This window comes from Leptidea sinapis, chromosome 2 (assembly GCF_905404315.1).
Source record: "Leptidea sinapis chromosome 2, ilLepSina1.1, whole genome shotgun sequence".
NCBI classification, from domain to species: Eukaryota; Metazoa; Arthropoda; class Insecta; order Lepidoptera; family Pieridae; genus Leptidea; species Leptidea sinapis.
In genome coordinates, this window is record NC_066266.1 from 7,615,830 (window position 1) to 7,639,749 (window position 23,920).

The 23,920-nt window shown below is 34.2% G+C and overlaps 3 protein-coding genes across 5 annotated transcripts in view; 1 reads left to right on the forward strand and 2 right to left on the reverse strand.

Moving 5' to 3' along the window:
* The window catches only part of LOC126976057 (rho GTPase-activating protein 20), a 67,718-nt gene extending 56,507 nt beyond the window's left edge, over window positions 1-11,211 (reverse strand). For all 3 annotated transcript variants that reach the window (XM_050824203.1, XM_050824224.1, XM_050824213.1), the window contains exons 1-3: window positions 10,837-11,211; window positions 10,529-10,701; window positions 9,808-9,903 (exon numbers count right to left, since the gene is read on the reverse strand). In XM_050824203.1, coding sequence (XP_050680160.1) covers window positions 9,808-9,903; window positions 10,529-10,701; window positions 10,837-11,004 — 437 coding nt within the window. In that variant the 5' untranslated portion in view covers window positions 11,005-11,211. The remainder of the gene's footprint in view (window positions 1-9,807; window positions 9,904-10,528; window positions 10,702-10,836) is intronic.
* The window catches only part of LOC126976118 (guanine deaminase), a 338,523-nt gene that overhangs the window by 82,017 nt on the left and 232,586 nt on the right, over window positions 1-23,920 (forward strand). The gene's annotated exons all lie outside the window — the stretch shown is intronic.
* LOC126976335 (succinate--CoA ligase [ADP/GDP-forming] subunit alpha, mitochondrial) lies at window positions 14,114-20,954 on the reverse strand. Its single transcript, XM_050824630.1, has 5 exons — window positions 20,815-20,954; window positions 17,642-18,015; window positions 16,763-16,957; window positions 15,969-16,148; window positions 14,114-14,947 (listed from the first exon to the last, which is right to left on the reverse strand). Exons 1-5 carry the CDS (start codon window positions 20,849-20,851, stop codon window positions 14,732-14,734), a joined length of 1,002 nt encoding a protein of 333 aa, XP_050680587.1. The 5' UTR covers window positions 20,852-20,954; the 3' UTR covers window positions 14,114-14,731.

Here is a 23,920-nt window from a genome sequence, read left to right on the forward strand (position 1 = left end):
ATCGCAGAGATAGTCATTGTCTACATCTAACAACCTGGCAACCCGAAAGACTGCATAATCAAATTCAAATCAGTATTTCTATTTCAATGTCAAAAACCGCCAAAATTTCGAAAAAGTATGCCTCAGACCTAAGAACTGGAGTAACAAGCTCAAAAAATATCGTTACAATGTTGTATCATACAATAAAATTTATTATTTATCATTAGGAAAGTCATTTATGTTATAGTAACCCTATCCACACAAACGTTTTTTTAACAATTCTTTTGAATTTCTTAGTACAATTTGATCTTGTTATAAAAGCATCGCCCAACAAAATTCAAATTCAAATAAATTTGATTCAAAATAGAATATAAAATCACTTATTGAAAGTCAAAAATTACCACTCATTCAACAAACTCAGCGCGCTTTTTTTTCCATAAAAATATCGTTACAATGTTGTATCAAACAATAAAATTTCTTATTTAAAAGCCTGAGGGCGGTCGCTCCATTCCCAATCCGTGTTATCATAAGAAAAATCATTTATGTTATAGTAACCTTTCCACACAAACGTTTTTTAACAATTCTTTTAAAATTCTTAGCACATTTGCTTTGAAAATTTTTTGGGTTATAAAAGCATTTAATATATACATCGCCCCACAAAAGTCTAACTAGCTCGACTTAGCCGAGTAGTTGGCATTATAAGTTTATGTTTGTTCCTGGTGTTAACATTATTGTTATGACAGTTTCTAGAAAATTAGCTTATGTACATATATAACATCATCAAGAATATTTAGCTAAGTTACTTGTGTATGCCGATGCGCTACACGAGCTAAGCTAATCCCCTCCCGCTACCCCGCACACCCTTCGCACATCCTTCGCCAGTGCTGTCCACTGTCCAGTGTTCATTGTTGTACGCACGGTCGTTTAGTAGACAGTGACTGAGCTTCGGCTTAGCTGTTGGTGTGCACGCTATTTATTTCTAGCTCAGCTTAGCTTACTTCGCATAGCTTAGTTTAGCCTTGGCATAGCTTAGTTTTCGGTCTGCAACCGGCATTATAGCCTAAACACATGGTCGGATTAGGTCCGGCCGAATCATATTCGATGAAATGTCGCACTCATTCATTGTCCATCGCACAACATTATTATTATTACCGTATCGAGACGCCGCCGCCGGACCAAATCCGACCATGTGTTTAGAAGCGCGTAGGTATGATTTACTAGGACCTAAAAATCATAATCCAACGTTTTATAGCATAAAATCGTATATATAACAATAATTATATTGTACATGTGAATGATTCTTTGTTTTTTTTTTATATATTTATTTCTACAGCATAATATAATATCACATATAGCTCGATAATAAAAAACATAAGACATTTTTTAAATTCTTAAATAATCTATTAGAAATAAAATCGATTTAGGCAATATGAGATATATAGTAGTACTTAAGTAAAGTAGTAGACTAGCTGAGACCCGCGACTTACGTACACATGACTGAGCACGTAGTACATACTTATAAGAATCATTGTTTCTTAAAACAGGACTAAATAAATAAAAATGTATTTAAATTAAAAAAAAAGCGTGGTGTAAATTTAAGATATTTTAGAAATGACAATCCTTCTACTTATATAAAAAATAAGTTATTTTTAATCCTACTTTGAAATAAAAATATTTGAATTGGAAATAAAAACGACCATAGGTGGAAACAAACATTAACATCCACAAAAATATAAATGCGCGCACGTACCCGGATTAAAAGCCGGGACCTCTAGTTAATTGGGCAGAGTAACTAACCAATGGGCTATATGTTATCTTAATATATTATATAATTATTATAATATAATATAATATTGGCACACTTTTACACAAATTATCATGCCCCAAACTAGGCATAGCCTGTACTATGGGTTCAAGACAACGATATATTTAATACAATATACATACTTAAACATCCATGACTCGGAAACAAACATCTATATTCATCATATAAATGATTGCACCTACCGGGATTCGAACCCGGGACCTCTATAGCTTAGTAGTCAGGGTCACTAAGCATTCGGCTATATGGGTCGTCAAAAATATAAATAAAAAATAAGTAAAAGTAATGGTATCATATAAATCCAGTGAACGAATTTTAATGAGGATTACTTCCTGGAGTGCAGTTTAGTCCAACTTGAGAGATAGGATTTTATTTTGATTTAAGACCCATAATTATTTTTATTTCCAATATTTGTTTAATTGTTGAATTTATTGACGCATAGTGTGACAGTTCTGCTGTGAAACAATTTCAATATTTTACGAAATAATTCTTGATGTTATGAAATATTATTGGCAAATTCATAAAAAAAAACAGAATCTTATTTATTATATACAGAACATCGCCCGTACCATACTTACCAGTGGGAGGCTCTTTTGCACAGGAAGCCGGCTAGATTATGGGTACCACAACGGCGCCTATTTCTACCGTGAAGCAGTAATGTGTAAGTATTACTGTGTTTCGGTCTGAATGACGCCGTAGCTAGTGAAATTACAGGGCAAATGAGACTTAACATCTTATGTCTCAACGTGACCAGCGCAATTGTAGTGCCGTACGGAGTTATAGAGTTTTTCAAGAATCCTGAGCTGCACTACGTGTAATGGGCAGGGCGTATCAATACCCATTAGCTGAACGTCCTGCTCGTCTTGTCCTTTATTACAAGAAAAATATGTATAGGCATACTATATATATATAACATCCACAAACTTTGCCTTCTTTACAATATCAGTATAGAATCTATACTCGATTGTAGTATTTTTTATTTTATAGTTTTTAGTAATGATGATTTTAATCCATTGCTCGTCCTACCAAAATACGTGCACACGTGATAAAAATGGTTACAATACCTACAATAACAAAAATTAAACGATATTAATTTTTATTTTACTTTAGATAGTACGTGATTAGCGTGTATTTTTTGCAATTTTAGACTATATTTTTAATCTACCCCCTGCGCCATCTCAATTCCCCCTAATTTTCTCTGGGTCTTCTACTGCGAAACGCCCACGTTGAGAACCTATGGATACGATAATAAATAGTGTTTAATAATCTTAAATCATGATACGGGGCCCTTTAAGTAAGAGGCCGTCTCGCACTTGACCGGTTTTCTTTGATTTCTCATTAATATTAGCGAACACACTTGTTATAACCATATTGATGCCACTTATTGTTTCGACAGCCATTGTTACCGTAATGAGCGGTCGTGACGTACGACGGCGTCTCTTATTGCGGTAAACAATCGCGACATTGACTAACTTAGACCAAACATTTGAAGCGGCGCTTCCTTACTTGGTATCACAAGTAACTGTTAGCGGTAATTGATACCGCATATATGTTACACAAGCTGACCCGACAGACACTGATCTGTACATCTATAGATATAAATAAAATTGGAGTGTCTGTCACGGACGAGTAAAAAAAGGACTCCTTACATAACAGTGAAGCACCAAAACAAGCCGGTAAACGTGTAAATACATAGCCCCACGCACACACTTACAGTAATACAAGCCGATCGGCCGCCATTGTGAGATTTGCCATCGTCTGTGACAGATCAGTTTGCGTCCCAATAATTTTTTTAAAAATGCCGTCGTGCGTTGTGAAAAAGTGTAAAAACGATACTATAAAAGTATTTGTGGCCATATAATGACTATTTGACGGAGAAAAAATTGTGTAACTATGTATCCCCCGTAACCGCACACACACTAGATAAAGGTGCTTCACTTGGTAATATCACGGCGCGGACTCATTCTTTTTTTACTCGTCCGTGGTGTCTGTTTGTAATATTGAAATAACAGTTATTTACTACATGTATATGAATATATATAAGGAATATACACCACAATAATATTTCTTACAATTTTTGTCTATCTCTCTGTCTGTCTCTTTGTTCCGGCTAATCTCTGAAATGGCTGGACCGGTTTTAAAGGGACTTTTATTGGGAGGTAGCTGATGTAATGAGAAGTAACTTAGGCTACGTAAACGTATTAATATTTCATAACATCAGGAATTCATTCGTTAAATATGCTCCCTGTTGTTATAATGAAATTGTTTCACAGCAACAGTCAGACCGTGCGTAAATTCTGTCACAGAAAATATGTCCATACAAAACAAATATTGGAAATGAAAATATTTACGGGTCCCAAATCGAAATAAAACCTATCCTATCTCTCAAGTTTGACTAAGCTGCACTCCATGAAATTATCCCTATTAAAATCTGTTAATTAATTATACCCCTACACTCGAAACAAACATCAGAACACTGGATTTATATAAGTATATTAAGACTAGCTGACCCAGCAAACGTTGTATATCCGATATTAAAATCGCGATACAAAAGTAACTTAGTAAGTTGATCGTAGATGGGTGAAAATTGGAAGTTGTATGTATTTTTAATGCTGACTCATAAACAAACAAATTAAAAAAAAATGTCAAAAAAATTTAACATTTAGGGGGATGAAAAATAGATATTGTCCGATTCTTAGACCTACCCAATATGCACTCAAAATTTCATGAGAATCGGTCAAGCCGCTTCGAAGTAGTTTAACTACAAACAATATAAAATGAGAAAACTATATATTAGATGACTGCTTCATGTTTTTTGAAGTCTTTTGGCACGTTAGAGAAAAAATATCAGAACAAATTTATACGATGCAAGCGCGCACCGTCACGCAAATTCGACACCCTGACGTTAGCTAGTCAACTAGAGATTTTGTATCATACTTCAGCTACTCATATATCTACTGAGCCACAACCAATCGATGAGAATTAAATACATTTCAAATTATATACAAGTTAAAAAAAAACTCTCCAATTATATATAAATCATTTATTGATGTTTAACTACACTGGCCTTCAAAAGTAAGTATCACACTTTTAAAATTGGGATAACGTTTTAAGTTCACAAGATATACTTTCGAAATAAAAAGGACTCCAAAGAGAATTTAATTTTGTACATAAAAACTTTATAGTCGGTAACCTTCTTTTAAGAATTGGCTGAAAAAAAACTTCAAAAACAAAACCATTCCTTTTTCAAAGTGGACGTTTCCGAATTAAAATTTTACCATTCACATTTTTCTTTCTGTTTTAAATTTTTTTCAAGATCGATGGGTCTAGTTTTAAAAATTTATGCTAAAAAGCACATAACATTTATTTATCATGCCTCTTTCAGTTGAAGAATGTGCTAGGATCATTTTTCTGGAACTAGGCATCAGTATGCGTCGCACTGCAAGAATGGTGGGTGTGACGGTACGAACGGTCCAGAAAGGTAAGGCGAAGGTACGAAGAGACTGGACACCATCTGAGGAGACCTTGTAATGGCAGACCCAGGTGTACCAGTGCCCGAGAAGATTGTTATATTATTTGAAAAAAAAATGCAGTTGAAGTCCAGCAACAGCTACTTCAGACCCGGAGGGGCTACATTAGTGACAGTACAGTGAGAAGAAGACTTGCCGAAGCAAATTTGAAACCCCGAAGACCAGCGAGTGGCCCAAAACTAGAGAGACAGCATCGAGTAGCGAGACTGCGATACGCCCGTGAACACATGCAGTGGGATGAAGAAGAATGGTCAAGAATTTTGTTTGCAGATGAGTCTCGATTCTCCCTTTACACTTCTGATGGAAGGCGAAGTGTTTACAGGCGACCTGGTGAGCGATACCTTCAAGCCTGCATCTCAGAAAGAGTCCAATGCGGTGGAGGCAGTGTACATGTATGGGCTGGCATATCTTCAGAAGGTCGCACAGAGCTAGTAGCCATAGAAAATGGCACCCTCACTGGGCAAAGATATGCTCAAGAGATTCTCAATGAATATGCAGGGCCGTATTTAGCAAATATGGGTGATGGATCGATGCTGATTCATGAGAATGCCCGGCCACACACGGCTCATATCGTATATTCAGGAGGTCGGTATCAGCGTGATGGCTTGGCCATCAAGAAGTCCTGATCTCAACCCGATTGAACACGCCTGGGATGAGTTTGGGAGGCTAGTCAGAAATCGCAGACCACCACCTACTACCCTCAGGGCACTAAAGCAGGCCCTGGTAGAAGAATGGGAGAATATTCCCCAACATCGGCTCCGAAACCTAGTGTTCAGTATGCCAAACCGGCTCGAAGCTGTAATCAGAGCTCGAGGAGGCAATACCAGTTATTAAAAATTAAATAACATGTAATACATTTAAATTCAATTTTTTTTCATTGTTTTATCTTTTTTAAGTTAAAAATGTTACTAATGTATCATTTTAGTTTCTAAGAATTAATGCCTATAAAATTTGCAACAAAACGTTTTTAATCTTAAATCCCTACCTTCTATAGTTAAGAAAAAAAAATAATTTGAAAAGTGTGATACTTACTTTTGCAGGCCAGTGTATATTATGAGGATGAATATTATTTTCACCAACGTCAGGATTTTTTATGGAGGGACGAGACGAGCAGGACATTAAGCTGATAGTAGTTGATACGCCCTACCCATTACAATGCAGTGCCGCTCAGGATTCTTGAAAAAACCAAAATTCTGAGCGGCAATACAATTGCGCTCGTTACCTTGGGTCATAAGAAGTCTCATTTGCCAAATAGCTACGGCGCCCTTCAGACCGAAACACAGTATTGTTACACATTCCTGCTTCCGGCAGAAATAGGCGCCGTTGTGGTACCCATAATCTAGCCGGCAAAGGAGCCTCCCACTGGTAAATGTTAGTAAGTAGGGTGTTGAATTTGGGTGACGGCATGTGAACGCATCTTAATAAACTTAAAGAGCGAAGCTTAAAATCATATAATATACCAGAAATAAGCCAATATAAAAGAATATTTAGAGGTTAAAACCCACCAGCTTCTTCTATTTGACCGCATACATTTTCATTATTATAACACTAGTAATAAGGGGTTGCTTGTAACTAATTCTAGTAGGCTTCATAAGATACATAATAGCTTTAAGGGTAAATGTATACACTTTTATAATAAACTCCCAGCCACTGTTCAGGCATTATCTATAAATAAATTTAAATGTTTTATAAAAAAAAATGGCTCTGTCGTAAATCCTATTACTCCACAGCTGAATATCTACCTAAGTGATCGGACAGCCTGGGACAAGATTACGATTATTTTATAGCGATAGAAATGACTGTACAATATTGTATATTTTTATTTAAAAGAGCGCAAAAAACTAATGCTGGGAAAGTTTCTTGCGCCGCTCTCTCAGAGCGCCATTTGTTTCCGAAGCGGTAGTAGTATCTAGTATATTAGAAATGACATGAAAAAGAATACTAAAGGAATCAATTTTGAGAAAATAAATGCCTTTATGCCTTTTACGACGACGAGCGGCTCGAATCATCGAACGATCAAGCTCAGCTCGCTTCTTCGGCGTTGCGGTCTTCTACGGCATTTAATGGGAGTGCTCAAAGAAGTTACTGACGTCTAGCATTTCACAACCGCGCATTTGCAAAAAAAATTGCCCTGCACAGCAACTTTGAGGAATCAATCGGGAATTGATTTGCAGTTTTCCCGAAGCGATACAACGCACGGACCTACAAGAATAGAGCTTACTGCCAACTTAAGGGTAGGCGACACTATAATTATTATTCTCTTGACCACTGGTGTTGCGTGTGTTGACACATTTCATATCACCAGATCTTCAAAATAAAACTACTATTCCAGAGATGGGAAGAGAAGCAGGCAATAGACCCTTAGGAAGATGGGAGGACTACCTTCTTAAAGGATGGAGGAGATGCACCCAAGATCAGAAAGAGTATAACATCCCTTCAATGCTACGTTATTTGAGTCATATGCAGTAGTATTGTGACGCTTAAGTTTTAATAAATCAAAAAAAGCCCCTACTAAATAAAAACATTATTTTTCAATTTCTTTTCTTAGACAACCCTAACTTTTAAAGAGACCACCATTTTTAGGTGGTGACGTTTTTTGTAAACAAAACAATGTAACCTATCTACGGACTTAAACATTATCAAAGCATAGGTAGATACAATTCTTCTTATTTGTATTGGGCAGCTTTTAAACACTCCTGGAGTTTCACAATAAATACACGGAATACTCCTCTCATAATATATTGATTATTTTTAAGGTAGTTACATACTTAAGTAGGTACCTAGTTATTTCATCACTACTACCTTCAAAACAGCCCAGGTACATCACACATGATACAGGTAGAAGTAATTAGGTAGGTTTTGCAGCAACACCACTAAAGTAAGGGTTCAATGTTTCCTCCTTCCCTTTCAATACATAATACATACACAAAATCAATGCAATCCAAATAGTCCAACACGACAAACTGACAAGCATTGCTGCAGGACGACAACTAAAGTCAGAAATTACTTATTTTGGTAAATCGGAAAATTGAAATTTGGATTGTGATTAAGGTAAGGTAAGATCGAATCACACAAGAGGAAAAATTACATAGGCATGCACATGGCTTATTTTTATGTATTTCACATACAATTACAATAACTTACTTCCTATTATTGTGTAACAAATAAAAAAATAAGGAACTACATAACATTACATACTTTCACTAGTAATTGATACAACCTGCCTATTACAATTCAATGCCGCTTAAGAGTTTTGAAAAACCCAAAAATGCTGAGTGGAACTACAATTGTGCTCGACACCTTTAGACATAAGATGTTAAGTCTAATTTTCCCAGTAATAACACTAGATACAGCACCCTTCATATTGAAACACAATAATGCTTACACATTAGTGCTTCACAGCAGAAAAAGGTGCCATTGTGCTTCCCATACCCTAGCTGGCTTCCTGTGCATCCCTTGCACTATAATGAAAGTAAATACAAATTTGGATTGACTTTCAATGTTAGCTAAAGAAAATGCACATACAAAATAACTTTGTCTTCATGGTAAAACAAGAACATTATTTGCCTCACAACTGCAATGTATAGTAGGCATTTTACTATGATCTGATATCATGTCACATCTATGTTGAACAACAGCTGATAAGGGTGGTGGGATGCATGTTTTGCAAAAACTAAGCACTTCAAAAATTGATTTAAAATATAATGCAAATCCATTTCTGACTTCACATAGTCATTAGTGATGACCTAAAGAATGTCTGGTTCAAAGTATAGTATAGCCATAAAGTTTCACCATGTATTTTGAGCAATGCATGCACACTAACACAAGTTACACACAAATCGCAAGTGACATACAAGTAGCAAAATACATAGCTTGTCATTCGCACTAAAGTAATAAACCTGGCCAGTTTTCATTGGTTTTCTAGCAATAAGAGACTTTATCTAGACATATCAATCACCTAAGGTTATAATAAAGCTGTGTGGTGTCATCATGGTTCATATTATGTTTCAACACTTTTAAACACACATGTGTGTTAGAAGTGGCGTCATGTCATTTTACTTTGGCAATCGATGTCGCCAAACTCACACATTTATCAATTGAATATGTAATACACACAGTTAATTCCGGCTCTATGATAGGCCTTAATTCATAATCATGAAAAGTTACGTTCGATATTGATGTAAATAAATTTATAGATAGTGATTATGAATTAAGGCCTATCATAGAGCCGGAATTAAATGTGTGTATTACATATTCAATAGATAAATGTGTGAGTTTGGCGACATCGATTACCAAAGTAAAATGACATGACACCACTTCTACTAGCTTTTTCTGTTTGGTGTGTTTTAACAGTAAATGAGTTAACTATTATTCTGTAGCTTGGACACAAGAACACACAGTAGCATGTTATGTTTTAACAGTAAATATGTTAAATATTATTCTGGTAAAAAAAAATATGTCTCCAAAACTGCTTACCGTCTAATAGCATCAACTTGCTGTTCTGCCGGCAACTCAACAGCTCTAAACAGATGCATTTCACCTTCACGCCCAAATACACCGCCAGGAATTTTTCTAAAATGAATGAATATAAATAAATCCAAATATTGCACATAGTCCAAAAAGCATGTATTGAAAAATAATCAAAATTAATTTATTTAAGAGGAATTTAAATGCTTTCAAATGATCCCAAAAAAAAAAGAGTTATACTTTCCTCTAGCAGCCATTTTGTCAGTGTTTAATATCTACTTTTTTGTATTATAAATATTCTAATTCTAAATCCTAACTCTATGCCATTCTGTAGGGGTTAATGGTTCCTTTTGGATGTAGACTAACAAATCTTTGCAGATGTAAAAAAATGGATTGATAGATGGATTTAAGCAAAATGCAATGCCTAGTTCAATAATTTTCTCAATATTTTATTTTTTTTATAATTTAAATGTGACAATTTATGGCAAATAAAAATGTTCATGTAATTACTTTTTCCCATTGAATAACACTAACTATTGTTTTTTAAATACTGACCTGTCCTTCTCTCCAATATTTAAATAATTAGAAAATATTTTTTTCATTAGCCCAACAAATAGTAATGAAATAAATACATAAACTTACTATTATTACTTAGTGATTTCTGTACATTTTTATGGAGGTACATGTATAAAACTTAAATGATTATTATAATAAAATAAGAGAAATGAACCTTAAAAACTTCTTGAGAACACTGGCTATGGTATAAACTGAATAGTTATCCACATTCACGAGTCTTCCGGTTTGTAGGAAATGAATTAACTTCTTCATTGCGCCCTGATGGCCAGGAGCGCGAAACACATCACGTCTTAATGGTGCCTCTTTGTTTAATTTCAGTATCAGCACCTACAAGTTAATTCATTATTTTTTAATTAACACATTTACTTACGCTATTTTTTTTTAGTATAAGCATCTAAAACAACAACATAATCTGCAAATCATGTTAGCTAGTTTATGAAAAAAGGGCACTACATAACGTACTAGTAAAGGTCCAGGTATGTCTTCCTTGCATACTTCTTGTAATGGAGCACCGAATTTAACTTTTTCTAATCTCCTGGGGTATGGCAAAGAATTGGGATGGCCGCAAGACGTCACTACATTGCTTAATGTAGCTGCCCTCCGGTGCATTCGACGTGCCCAATTACTCATTTTATCACTTAATTGCACATTAAATATTCCAAATAAATTTCAATAAACATTTTAGGATTCGATTTTTAATAAATATTAGACGCGAGACAAAACAATGTTAACTACTAATTGGGAAACACTAGCGAATACTGTCAACTCAATAGCAAGCCGAGATAGGCGATAGCAAGTAGGTAGCGCCTAAAAGTGTTCTGTAAGTAGCGCACAGAAGTAGCGTATTGTTTGTGAGTTGTGACTTGTGAGCTATGTGTCACTTAAAATTTGCTTCGGTTTGACAGAATTAATTTTGACACATATGATAGATACAAAATTCAATAGACCAACTATCTGTACTACTAACCAACATAGTCTAAGACTCAGTCGTGAGACGTAGTTATTTATTCGTCACAGGTATTTGTAATATGTATAAAAAATATCACCGGTTGTCACTGTGACAAGATACCAAAAATAACAGTGACAAGGATTTTGTAACAACTAGTATTTTAGTAACGACTGTTATTTGAGTTACTGAAAAAACTGAACTGTTACTGAACAAGTATTTGATAATAACTAGTATTTTAGTAACGACAGATATTTGAGTAACAGCTGTTACAGGACAAATGATTAAGAGTATTTAGTAGGTAGTAACTAGTATTTTGTTACTGCTATAACTGTGTGATTTATATTATTTTGATTCATAGTAGGTAAAAAATAGTTATGGCTCAGCTTTTCTTTTAAATGTGGGATAAGAAAAACTATGTTTACTTATATTGTCTACTGAATATTTTTCTTTCAGACATATTCGCAAATAATAAAAACACCACTTTCATACTACCCCACTATTGATTAGATAAGATAGGTAGGTAAGTAAAATATTGAAGTAAATTTCAATTAAAAAAGCCTGTTTTCTTTGCATTATGTATCTACCTAATATTTTTGTTTCTGATATTTATCGTATTCGTATTTATTCACAGTTATTTTGTGCCTACGAGCAGCAAAATACGGCTTAACGCTTCGCAAGAAAAACCTATATTGATAATACCTACCAATGACGTTCCATACATATGGACATATCATTCGCAGTCTGATAGTGGAACGGTAATAGTGTGCTTTACGACAATGTATGCACACTTTTCTCCTTAGTCGTGTGTCAGTCACCTAGTCTAAGTGTGCTATAAAAAGTGCTCAAATAATACGTTAATGACGCAAAAAAAGATGGTGTGACTTATCACCGTTTATTTTATTTTATTCATAAAAGATGGGTTGGCAAAAAGCGGAAATAATTTAATAAAACAAATATTTTTTTATTAAATATGCTTCAATTATTGACAAGTATTCACATCCCTTTCTCTCCCGCTTGTCAGAATGTGACAGATGAAAGGACGAGACAAGCTCACAGTCAGAAATGAAAACTATAGAGTCGCTCTTTTTTTAAAGGCCCAGTGAACAATGATAAGCAATATTGTATTTTGTGTATGGAAAGTCATTAGCGATAGAATAACTTTTTTTAAAGGCTCTTAGAAAAATATTGTATTTTGTGGCCAGAAAAAAGCATTTAAAAGTATTGAAATCTCTATCAAAAGTCAATATATTTTGTCAGTTTAGTCAAATCGACGAACATAGAAAAGTCCAATTAGCCATATTAAGAATTTGAACTTATACTACAAATGCCTTAAAGAAAAAAAATCTATGTCTCAATGACAACAACATTTTAATAACCAGCTTCCCGAATTATTTTATGTAAATAAGAATATATTTGAGTATTTGTCTCCTCACTATAGGCTACCTTAACCTATTAGATCTAAATACATTTAGAGCGTCAAGGAGTAACAAATATACGGATAAGCCAATAAATAAACATACAAACTTTCGCCTTTATAACATGAGTGTAAATTTTGTTTAAAAACGTAAAAACCTCCGACTGAACATATCTTGATCAGAAAATTGTGACAGAATTACAAAACGTTTTGCCTGGGTTTTAAAAAATACCTAACTGCTACTCCACCAATCAAAATACGCAGCTTAAACTAAAAAAGGGGTTTACATTACTGCCTCTTGACCAATAATATTTTAAACAACTGGAGTAAACGCAGAAATGTATAGACATAGTAGTCGACGTTTATTAAAACCAGTATTGCCGCGTACGCAACTAGAACAAGCGGCCAGTGCACTCAATCACACATGCCCCGGATTATTGTAGAAGTACAACCGTTTATCGTGGTTGTATGAAGCTAGTCTCTGTACTTTTTTTACTAGTCTGTCTCGACTGTCGGTAAAATACTATTTTCAGATTATTTGTAAGGATTTTGCATATTCTTGTTTTATACTTAAGCATAACTTTATGCAACGTTTATTTGTAAGGCCGAAAAAGTTTTAAATTAGGAACAACTTTAATTTGCGTTTATTAATAAATCAGACCCGGCTGAAGAAAAGTAGTAAGAGTGCCAGTGGGCGGCTAGCCACCTGAGTCACTGAGCTCCCTTAATAATAATAAATTGTGTCCCTTAATCCATAGCAGTCACCCCTTTGCCAGAGGCAACTTGTACTTTCCTCTTTTGTTCGGAAATGTATCATAGATCAGTTAGAGTCCATCGATAAATTACATCACTATAACATAACATAAACCTGATTTTTTAACCCCTACCCCATCCTTATACTGGTCACAAATGTAAGACACCCTCCTACCTAGTGTGATGTCACATACTTTGCAATTTTATATTTAGAAAAACAGCAGTGTTCTGAAATTATTTTATACTTCCATTTAAATTATTTTTCAATAAAATCAAAGTTAAATCAAAGGATTTAATTACACATAAAAAAAAATCTATTTGCTGGTTTAGTACCACTGTAGTTTAAATTTGGTGTTGTTTGGTATTATATATTATATTTTGAGAAAATGCGATGTCACAAAATTTTGAACCCTCCTATCCCCTTATCACACGAAACCATAATATTCTTAGATCCCCTCCCTCCCCTCCCCCTTGACGCGTGACCTGATGTAGGGTAGGCCCCTTATTGAAATGCCAAAACAAGGAATTGTATCAAAATATCAAACTCTGCTCGCCAATTTTGGTTAGGATAATAATGTAAATGTATGTAATTGACGAATGGAAAATTAAATAAAAACCTTAAATCAAATATCAGTATAGAGTAATTTTTTTATTCTCATCTCTTTTCATTTAACACGAATTCGAGGTAATAAGCATAATAGGACATTGATATCTTCAAGCATACAATAAAACATAATATGTTATTATCAAAACTTAACAAAAATTACTAACATCGGACCGGACACATGAGTTGATTGATTCAGATTATTGTTTTCTTAAATTAATTATTTTCTCATAACTAAAACTGTAAACACGTGTGTTACTGTTTCCTAAATAAATAATAAACTAATTGGACTAATTAAACTCTAAGGAAACAATTCTAGTTAGTTCTTGTTAATTAAAAACATCAAAAATACAACGCCTTCCGGATACGGAAGTAACTGTTGTTTTGTATAAGTCATAATAATATCACAATTAATATGTTTAAAAAAACAATATAATATACAGAACATATGTACAGTAACGTAACAATTGCTTTATATGTTTCATCCAACAATGTAACTATTGTCGAGTCAAATTCAGCTAATGACAAGTTTTGTGAATTTTAAAAGTGAAACAACAACATACAATAAATAAATATACTATAAGAACTAAAGTCCTACACAGTGTTAATAGTTGATAGATGCAATGCTGTTAAATACTTAAACAATTTCTAATCTCTTCATCTCCTTAAATAGTTCAGCCCCCATTTTAGCCGGAGATCGAGTCACAATTACATTAGCCTTCTCTAGGGCTTTTATTTTATCCATTGCCCCTCCCTTTCCACCGGAAATGATTGCCCCAGCATGCCCCATCCGTCTCCCTGGTGGTGCAGTCAAACCAGCAATAAAGGACACAACTGGTTTTGCTTTTTGACCCTAAAATCAATTCAATCAAATTAATTATATGTAACATGGCTTGTTACGTTTGACCACAATGCTACCGTTGAATCATAAAAATACATTCTTATAATATCAAGATGCAATTGTGTTACACACAGGTGTATGACATGACATGTATATATCCATAATGGAATAATTATTAATAACACTAATAAGAAATACGATTTACATGAGTAATGAATATGGGTCATGGAATAGTCATGGAAGACTATACAGCAGATTTTACACAAAGTAATAATAAATAGTCTATATATTGAGTCTGTGCTGAAGAAAACATGAAGATGAAAATGATTTTTTTTTTATGATAATATATATATATGGCTAAGTTCAAGCAAAGTAATGCAATAATTAACTAAAATAAAAGTCAATTGAAATACGAAGATAAATATGCACTGCAAAATGCATGTATTAAAATTCATGTGATAATTTAAAAGGAAACCTTTTCTATGCCAATCCTTTACCTTGCTCTGTCAAAAAGAAAACCAGAAAAATAAATAATAATAAAAATACAAAATAACTTATATGTATACATTCTGTATATGTACAAACAAATCTTAGGAGATTTAACGCTGAGTCTGAGATCTACTGAGAGTGTACTTGGACTTATTTGCTCAGACTTTACTGACGTAAAACTTGGCTGGATGTAAGCTTGGCATAATCTTTGGTTTCGTTTTTGCGTTTTATAACAGCCTCCAAGCCTCAGCCAAGTTAAAAAAAAAATCAAAATCACTTTATTCATGTAGGTCACGGAAATGACACTTATGAATGTCAAAAAAATATTTTTCTTATTGAATCTACCCCTACTTCGTAAAGGGTTGAGCTAATGAGAAGAAGTAGCAAGAAACTCATCGCCACTCTTACGTAAGTAAAGTCTGAGCGAAGTATAAGTTCCGTCTATAGATATAATATATTTTAGGCTTAAACTTAAACTTCAGCAAAAGAACAGCTAATTAAATAAAAAAAATTGTATTTGTTTTGAAAATAAGTATATACTTACAGTGTTGTACTGTGTAAGATATTCGGAGGCCAATTCCTCAGCATTACCACCAATTTCCCCAATCAGGATAATACCCTTAGTGTTTTCGTCTTTCAAAAAGACTTCCAAACAGTCAATGAAATCAGTACCATTGAAGGGATCTCCACCAATACCAACACACAATGTTTGTCCCAAGCCAGTCTGAAAATCAATGACATGTCTTAATGTTATGGATGTCAAATGAAATGGTTGGCTGAGAAGTATACAAAAAAAAACACAGCCCTTGCTTCCCCGGGGCGTAAAAAGAATAGGGGAGTCCCAGGCCCAAGGGTGTCTTAATCTTGTGAGCTTCCTTGTGCGGTGTTGCCAAGACGATATGACATGTGACCTTTAAAAAAAGTGTACATTTTTCTTAAGTCTGGCAACTCTTCTGCGATTTCTCTGGTGTCACAAGAGAAACATTGTGGTGGTGTCAGTGATCATGTATCATCAGGTGACGCATATGGTTGTTTGTCCAACTATTCCAAAAAAAAAAAAAACACATACTAAGAAAGTTTATGGGCACTATACCATTTCTTATAAATATTCCCTGACACTAAGGCTTAAGGTTAGAACTAAAGCAAAATGTAAAATTTTAGATCAAATTGTTAAGGATACTTAATTCAAAATTAATAAGTCAGATTTAACACACATACATTAAAAACTGAATACTGACTGAACCGTAATAAGAAACTTGCGTTCCAGTCTTATAGTTTACAAAGAAAAATTATTCAAACGGTTGTAGATAATATATTAAATAAATATGCATTATATACCACAGTAGTTTGATGGCAGGCTTCGTATGTTAGCGTGCCGGAGCGTGATACAACACCAATACAACCAGCCTTATGCACTGCTGCAGGCATGATTCCAATCTTGCATTTTTCGGGTGCAATGATGCCTGGGCAGTTAGGGCCAACCAGCCTAGACTTATTCTGACGTAACAAGGCATGCTTTACACGCACCATGTCCTGAAAGTATATTAATATGGAGGATCAAATTAAGTATCAGACAGAATATTAGTAACATCTTACTAGTTGCAATCAGTACTATATGGCATTTTATGTATTTTGAACCTTATCTACATAACATGAAGATCTATAAACAACGAAACAATCTTAATAACTTGTTTCATATCTGGTCATTTTTTTATGTCAAGATTTATGACTATGTTGAAGGCGGTCAGAATAGGTAGAGCAGCTGTTGACTATCACAGTACCTCCATTTTATCCGCATCTGTTGGTGGTTTATTAGGTAGAGAATATGAGCTGAGGTGATCGCCTTATTGTTAAGCCAACATGTAGTAAGTCATTAGCATTGCTAATTTTATTGGAATTTGACCAATGCAACATTTTTACTTGCTTATTATATATTACTATGATAAAATAAAGGAATTATAATACATTAATTGTATAAAGTATAATCAAAGCACTCAAATCATTTGTCATGGAATTGTTTTAAATTAAATGGTCAATCTTTTGGTTGGAACAAACCTGCTTCACCCAACACAGAAGCTATTAGTGCAGAAGTGTCTTTATATATTATCATCATCATTCCAGCCATAAGACAAAGGCCTCCCCCAAAGATTGCCATGATGATTGGTCTAAGCTGCCCTCATCCAATGTACCTAAATATTATAAAAAAAATATTCTTACATGCTGAGGGAGTCCTTCTGTTATGCAAACAATCAGTGGTACTTCAGCCTCAATAGCTTCCATGATAGCTCCGGCGGCAGCTGGTGGAGGCACATATAAGACTGTTGCATGTGCACCAGTCTTCTCTTTAGCTTCCCTCACAGTCCCAAACACAGGTTTCCCAAGATGCTCTGAACCAGCTTTTTTGGGTGATACCCCACCAACGATATTAGTTCCATAATCAATGGCTTGTTGGCTGTGAAATGTACCTTGCTTGCCTGTGAACCCTTGTACAATCACTTTGGTGTCTTTTGAAAGCACTAAGTTTTTCCTTGTCTCATGATAGGGATTGTTTGTTGAAGATAAAAATCTCACATTACCAAACTTAAAGACTTCTGCAAAGGGAACAAATTATTAAGATAAATTCTGTAGGTGAGAGGTAAATGGCCTTAAGTCACAATCACTAAAGATTTCAGGAGAGCTACTTAAATATGAGAAACACATACTAAAAATGTAAACATGAGCCTATAGGAAAAATGCGATGTAGGATAGTTGTTAAGCAAAACCCTAGGCTTAGTTAGTTTCTGTAGCTATGAGCTTTGATAAATTTCAAGTCCTCTAAAGCATGCCATGGCTTGTTTTAAGGCTTTTTTTGGACTTAATATTCTTTACGTTTAGCAAGTATTCCAATTGGTAAGTACAATTATGTATCTTAAGTCACTGTATCATTGATAAAAAATAAAATATCATAATATAAAAAAAAAATATATCAATATTTTAATATTATTTATTAGAAATCAAATTTGTTTTTAAAATTAAATTACAAAGAAATTAAATAAAATGGATAAAAATAGGAATCGCCTTTCATAGCACCATAGTAGTTTCAAAAACACTATTCTGGTTCTGGCAGATCACGCGCTGTACTTTCGTGAGCCAGGTTGGTATAAAAATCATAAAAACATGACGGATTCATGACTTGCCAAAATGCTTTGCAATGGGTGCATAGCATTTTGCAAGTCATGATATTTTGGAGTTGTTGGCTTACAATCTAATCTAATGGGCTGCAGGGCTGGTAGGGTGATATCTAGTACTCTTCTTCGATTTCTTATCAAAGACACTTTTTCAAATTCTTCTTGCTGAAATGAAATTTTTTAATTCAAAGTGCCATAGTCTTCCTCTTTTAATCGCATCCATACTATTTCTCTGTAAGGCACTGATTAACCTAAGTCTTCTTTTTTGCGATGTATAAAGGGAGCTGAAGTACCTTCTTGTAGAATAAGCAAATTTTTGTAATCTTCTCTGGGCATATTTATTACTTCCATCGGTGCCATTCAGACAACTGAAGAAAAAGACAGTATAAATTGTTACCAATCCCATGGTGTCATTATAGAAAATTGAGGTTGTCTTTTTTTCTTTCTTTCTATAATGGAATGTACACCATCAACTTCTATAATTTGATATCTTCGTAATAATTTTTAAGTTTGGTATATTTTTTTATTGCCACAAGCAACACATTAATCATAATGTGTTATTTGTGGCAATAAAAACATAACAATGTACATTTTTATTTTGGCAGGCGCAATTGTCGGACCATATTGTGACCTCTGTGGTTGTTGTATTTGCCACCCTTTCTTCGAACCATTTGATCAAACCTGATGATAGTTAATTGCCTCCACAACCTGATACCGATTTGTCCCACATAATACAAGTACTATTGCCTGTCGGACTATCTAATATTGTATAGTTAAAAGTCCACAATTTCCGCCGGTAAAAGCTAAGGCCATTTGTCAATAACGGAATCTGTAAACATTTCTGTAAATCTACAGTTATCATTTTCTTACTAGCTTCAGTATTTATACAAGTCAATTTATCAAAGGCTTTTAAATCACATCTAACCTTTGCGTCTTTCAAGTGGTTGTCATATCGGGCTTTAAGATTCTCTCTCTCAGATCCTTCAGAGCCACGAATTTGAATTATAAACCGATCGCAATCATCACACGTACTGTTCTCTGGTGGTTTAAATCCTAAATTAAAATTGGTATTAAAAATGATCCTGTATGACCAAATTTTTGCTATCAACATTATCCTTTACACATTCTTCTACATATAACTTATACTTTAATTTTATATTTCTGTGCACCTAAATATTCTCGCCTCGTCTTTTCTCGGCTATAATGATTTTCATATTTTGGGAAAAATTCAATATGCTTTTTAATCCTGTCTACAACTTCAATCTTCGTTTTATTAGGTGGAACTTTTTTATCTCTTTTGTTTCTCTTCAATTCCATATTCCATTGCTAGATTTTTTATTGTATTTCTAACTACTGTTTCTGATATTCTTAGAGTCCCAAAATATCAAAAACACTAGCACAAACACTTGCTCGCCAGTGACAGACCACGGGCGGGAAGAGAGGTTCATACACATCCCGAGTCCCGAACCCCACGCGTATTATAGTGCAAAAGAATTGTAAGTCCCACATAATGTCTTTTCACTCCGAACTGTCATCTGCCTACAACTAATTACAAAAGGATAAAAGACTTTAAGACTGTTTAATTTTTACTTACTCATGGACTTAATGTTTAATAATATTTGCTAATTTTTAATTGCCTGGTGTTAAGACTTAATGTCTTTTACCATAATATAAATCTGATTTTTTTAAATTAGAATCTGTAAAAACATGCAAATCGTCAAAAATCGACTTAAGGTCTTTTACCTTTCACCTACAGAATTAATAATGCAGATATGCCAGTTAATGCAGTTTCATTTCAGATAACATAAAAGGTTACATAATTCATTCTCAAGTTTCTTGTATGAGTATTTGTATTGTAATATAATAAAATTCATAATAATGATTATTGCAAGCAAAACTTTATTTTTAGACGAAGGTCTCTGACGGTAATCACACGGTAACATTTGCCTATGATAAAAGTGACATTGAAGTTCATTGTTGAAAACGATATCAATTATTGATCGAAGCATACTATGGCTGTCCTCAATTATTATTAAATTGTATCGTTATTATGACCCTTATTATTATCCTAAATAAAATATTACTGTACTTATTCATAATGATTTGATTTCGGGGTAAAAAGTCAAAGTTTAACTGTTCATATTTAGTTCATTAATTACACATATTTATAACATAATCGGTAATGTTTGTTTACATTGCTGATTCTGTTATTATTTTAGTTACCTTTACAATGAGATAGAATCCTAACTGGAACAGCCATTGTTTAATTGAAGAATGTGAACTGGTAAAATGTAATGAAATATTATTACATATGCTCTGACACTGACAAAATACAGGCTATTACGTAAATGTACCATGGTACCATTATGTTTTTTTTTTTTAATTATTTGGCTTTGGAGTTTGGAAAATTACCGGTGTACAGTATACAGAGAACATCGTCAAAAACTCACTCCTGAGACATGACAGAACACATTCAACAACGTCTTAGGGAAGGTGTACGCGCTATTTTGAAGGTGACTATGCCACATAGTTCCGAAAACACCTGGACATTAAATTAAAATCAAAGTCCTCAATGAAACACCCAGTCTAGGGTACTGCGGGTTTTTGGAAATTGGCCATTTGGAAAAAAAATCCGAAAAGTGTGAAAAGAACATCAACATCTTTCGTTCTTTATCTACTGTATGGTGGGGTGCTAACCCATTCGCTCTTCGACGTTTTTCTATACATTGCCATTATTCGAAGGAGCCATAATATGGATTATCGTACCTTCCGTTTGATCCCTTGTCAAAAAATCAGGTCAGTATATATTAGACTAAATGCTTTCAAAATAAGTTGGCAAACAAAAGTCGATAAATTAACAATTACACATCTATAGGACTAGACTTCTTTGTTAACGTTAGTGAATACTTTATTTATGTTTTGAATTTATATAATATATGTTTGTATTGTTTTTATTTACGACTTGTTAATCAAAATCTTGACGGCAAAAATAGATTCGCTTACCTTAAATATGTATGGTTAGAGATGTCCGACTTTCTCGCACGATTTGTTTGTCTATATGCTACTATAATTATTGTAACTATGGTTATAACAAGAACTCGATTTATGACGTTGGCTAAAACGTTGCTTCACCATTATCACCCAGAAACAATATTACAGTCTATGACTCGGAAGAAACCATGTTGGGGCCGCCTACGCTGCGGATGATGATCCGATCGTCTAGCCATACCGGAGAGGGGAGGCATTGATCGTCGTTCCACTCTCCAGTGCTACGTCGCACCAGTTGCGCCCAAAGAGGATTTAAATACTACGTAATAAGAGGTGCTTGAGTAAAAATTGAAATTTAGTTTGGTATGAAACGAACGGTGATTTAACATAAGTCTGAAATAGTAATTCATCTCAAGTCATAAAGGCATTTATTTTCTCAAAATTGATTGCTTTAGAATTGTTTTGATGTCAATTCTTATACTACTAGATACTACTACCGCTTCGGAAACAAATGGCGCTCTGAGAGAGAAGAAGCGGCGCAAGAAACTCTCCCAGCATTCTTTTTTTTTGCGCTCTTTTCAATCAAAATATACAATATTGTACAGTCATTTCTATCGCTATAAATTAATCACAATCTAGTCCCAGGCTGTCCGATCATTTAGATATTCAGCAGCAGGAGAAATAGGATTTACGACAGAGCCATTTTTTTATAAAACATTTAAATTTATTTATAGATAATGCCTGAACAGTGGCTGGGACTTTATTGTAGAAGTGTATACATTTACCCTTAAAGCTATTATGTATCTTATGAAGCCTACTAGAATTAGTTACAAGCAATCCCTTATTTCTAGTGTTATAATAATGAAAATCACTATTAAGAGCAAAAAGGTGACGATTTTGTGAACATATATTAAATTTTCATAAATGTACTATGAACAGCCATAATATTTATTTCTTAAAATTTTTCTTTGAGAGACTGTTTATAACCAACCTGATATATAGCACGAACAGCTCTCTTTTGCAGTGCAAACAATATATCAATGTCAGCAGCATGATCCCATAGTAATATACCGTACGTCATGATGCTGTGAAAATAACTAAAGTACACTAATCTAGCGGTCGCAACATTCGTGTACTCTCTAATCTTTCTAACTGCACATGCCACAGAGCTGAGTCTATCTGCTAGATGGGCAATATGAGGACCCCACTGAAGCTTTTTATCTAACGTGATACCCAAGAAGACCGTAGTATCCACAAGTTCCAATCTCTGGTCATTTATAAGTACGTTGGTTTGTACCTTCGCTGTTTGGCGTAATGAACCGTAAAAACTTTGTTTTTTTACTGTTTAAGTGCAGCTTATTCATCTCAAACCAACGATCTATGTTTGAGATTGCATTGTTTACCTCGTCATCAATATCCGCACGTCGCTTCACTTTAAAAATAAGTGAAGTATCATCAGCAAACAATACAATCTCATGGCTATCATCTACCACAAACGGTAGATTAAGTTTAGTCAATTTCTTAATATTCAAATATTGGGGTTGAACAGGTTATTAACTGTAAAGTATATACTGCAGATGAAGCCACAACCTGAGAGTATAGCAAGACATTCCAAGATTTATCAACGTTACGTCACTCGAACGGGTGGCTCAGTGGAAGAGCGCTCGCACGGAATGTGTGAGGTCGCGGGTTGGAGTCCCACATCGTTCTCCATATTCATTATGTTATGTCTAACTTTAACTAGGAACTTTTCTTACATATAATATTACTAGATTTAATAAAGTTACCAGCAATATACATACTTTCAATTTTTATTGAACAGTGAACACTCTATGCAATGGAATGAGAAGGTTCATTTGATTTAGCGGTAATGATTGGCTCCATTGTGGTTTTTTGAGATGAGCGGTGATGGCCAAGTCGGAAACTACGGGTCTTAGAGAAAAGTCATGCCTTCGATTTATAGATAAAAACAAAAAAGTTGGTATTCCTTTCATTTTAAGTATTAAATTTATTTGTAAAGATTTATCCTCATCAGCTACAAAGTCCATTGGTCAATTTTTTTGAAAAAGCCTTCGGGTCGATTTCCGTCAACAGTTCAAGAAATTAAAAAAAAAACTAAATATTATTGTTTTCTTATAAATTAAGGGCATGGCTCCTTTCACGACTTTTCTATAAGACTCGTAGTTTACGACTTGGCCATCACCGCCCTTCTCAAAAAACACCTGTCTATATTATTATTTAGTGTTTCGAAATCTTGTCTTAATTGGCGTACGGAGGTCAAATCCGCAGTCCATTACATTTGAGAGACGTTTCAATCGGCACAACTTCGATAATTTGTACG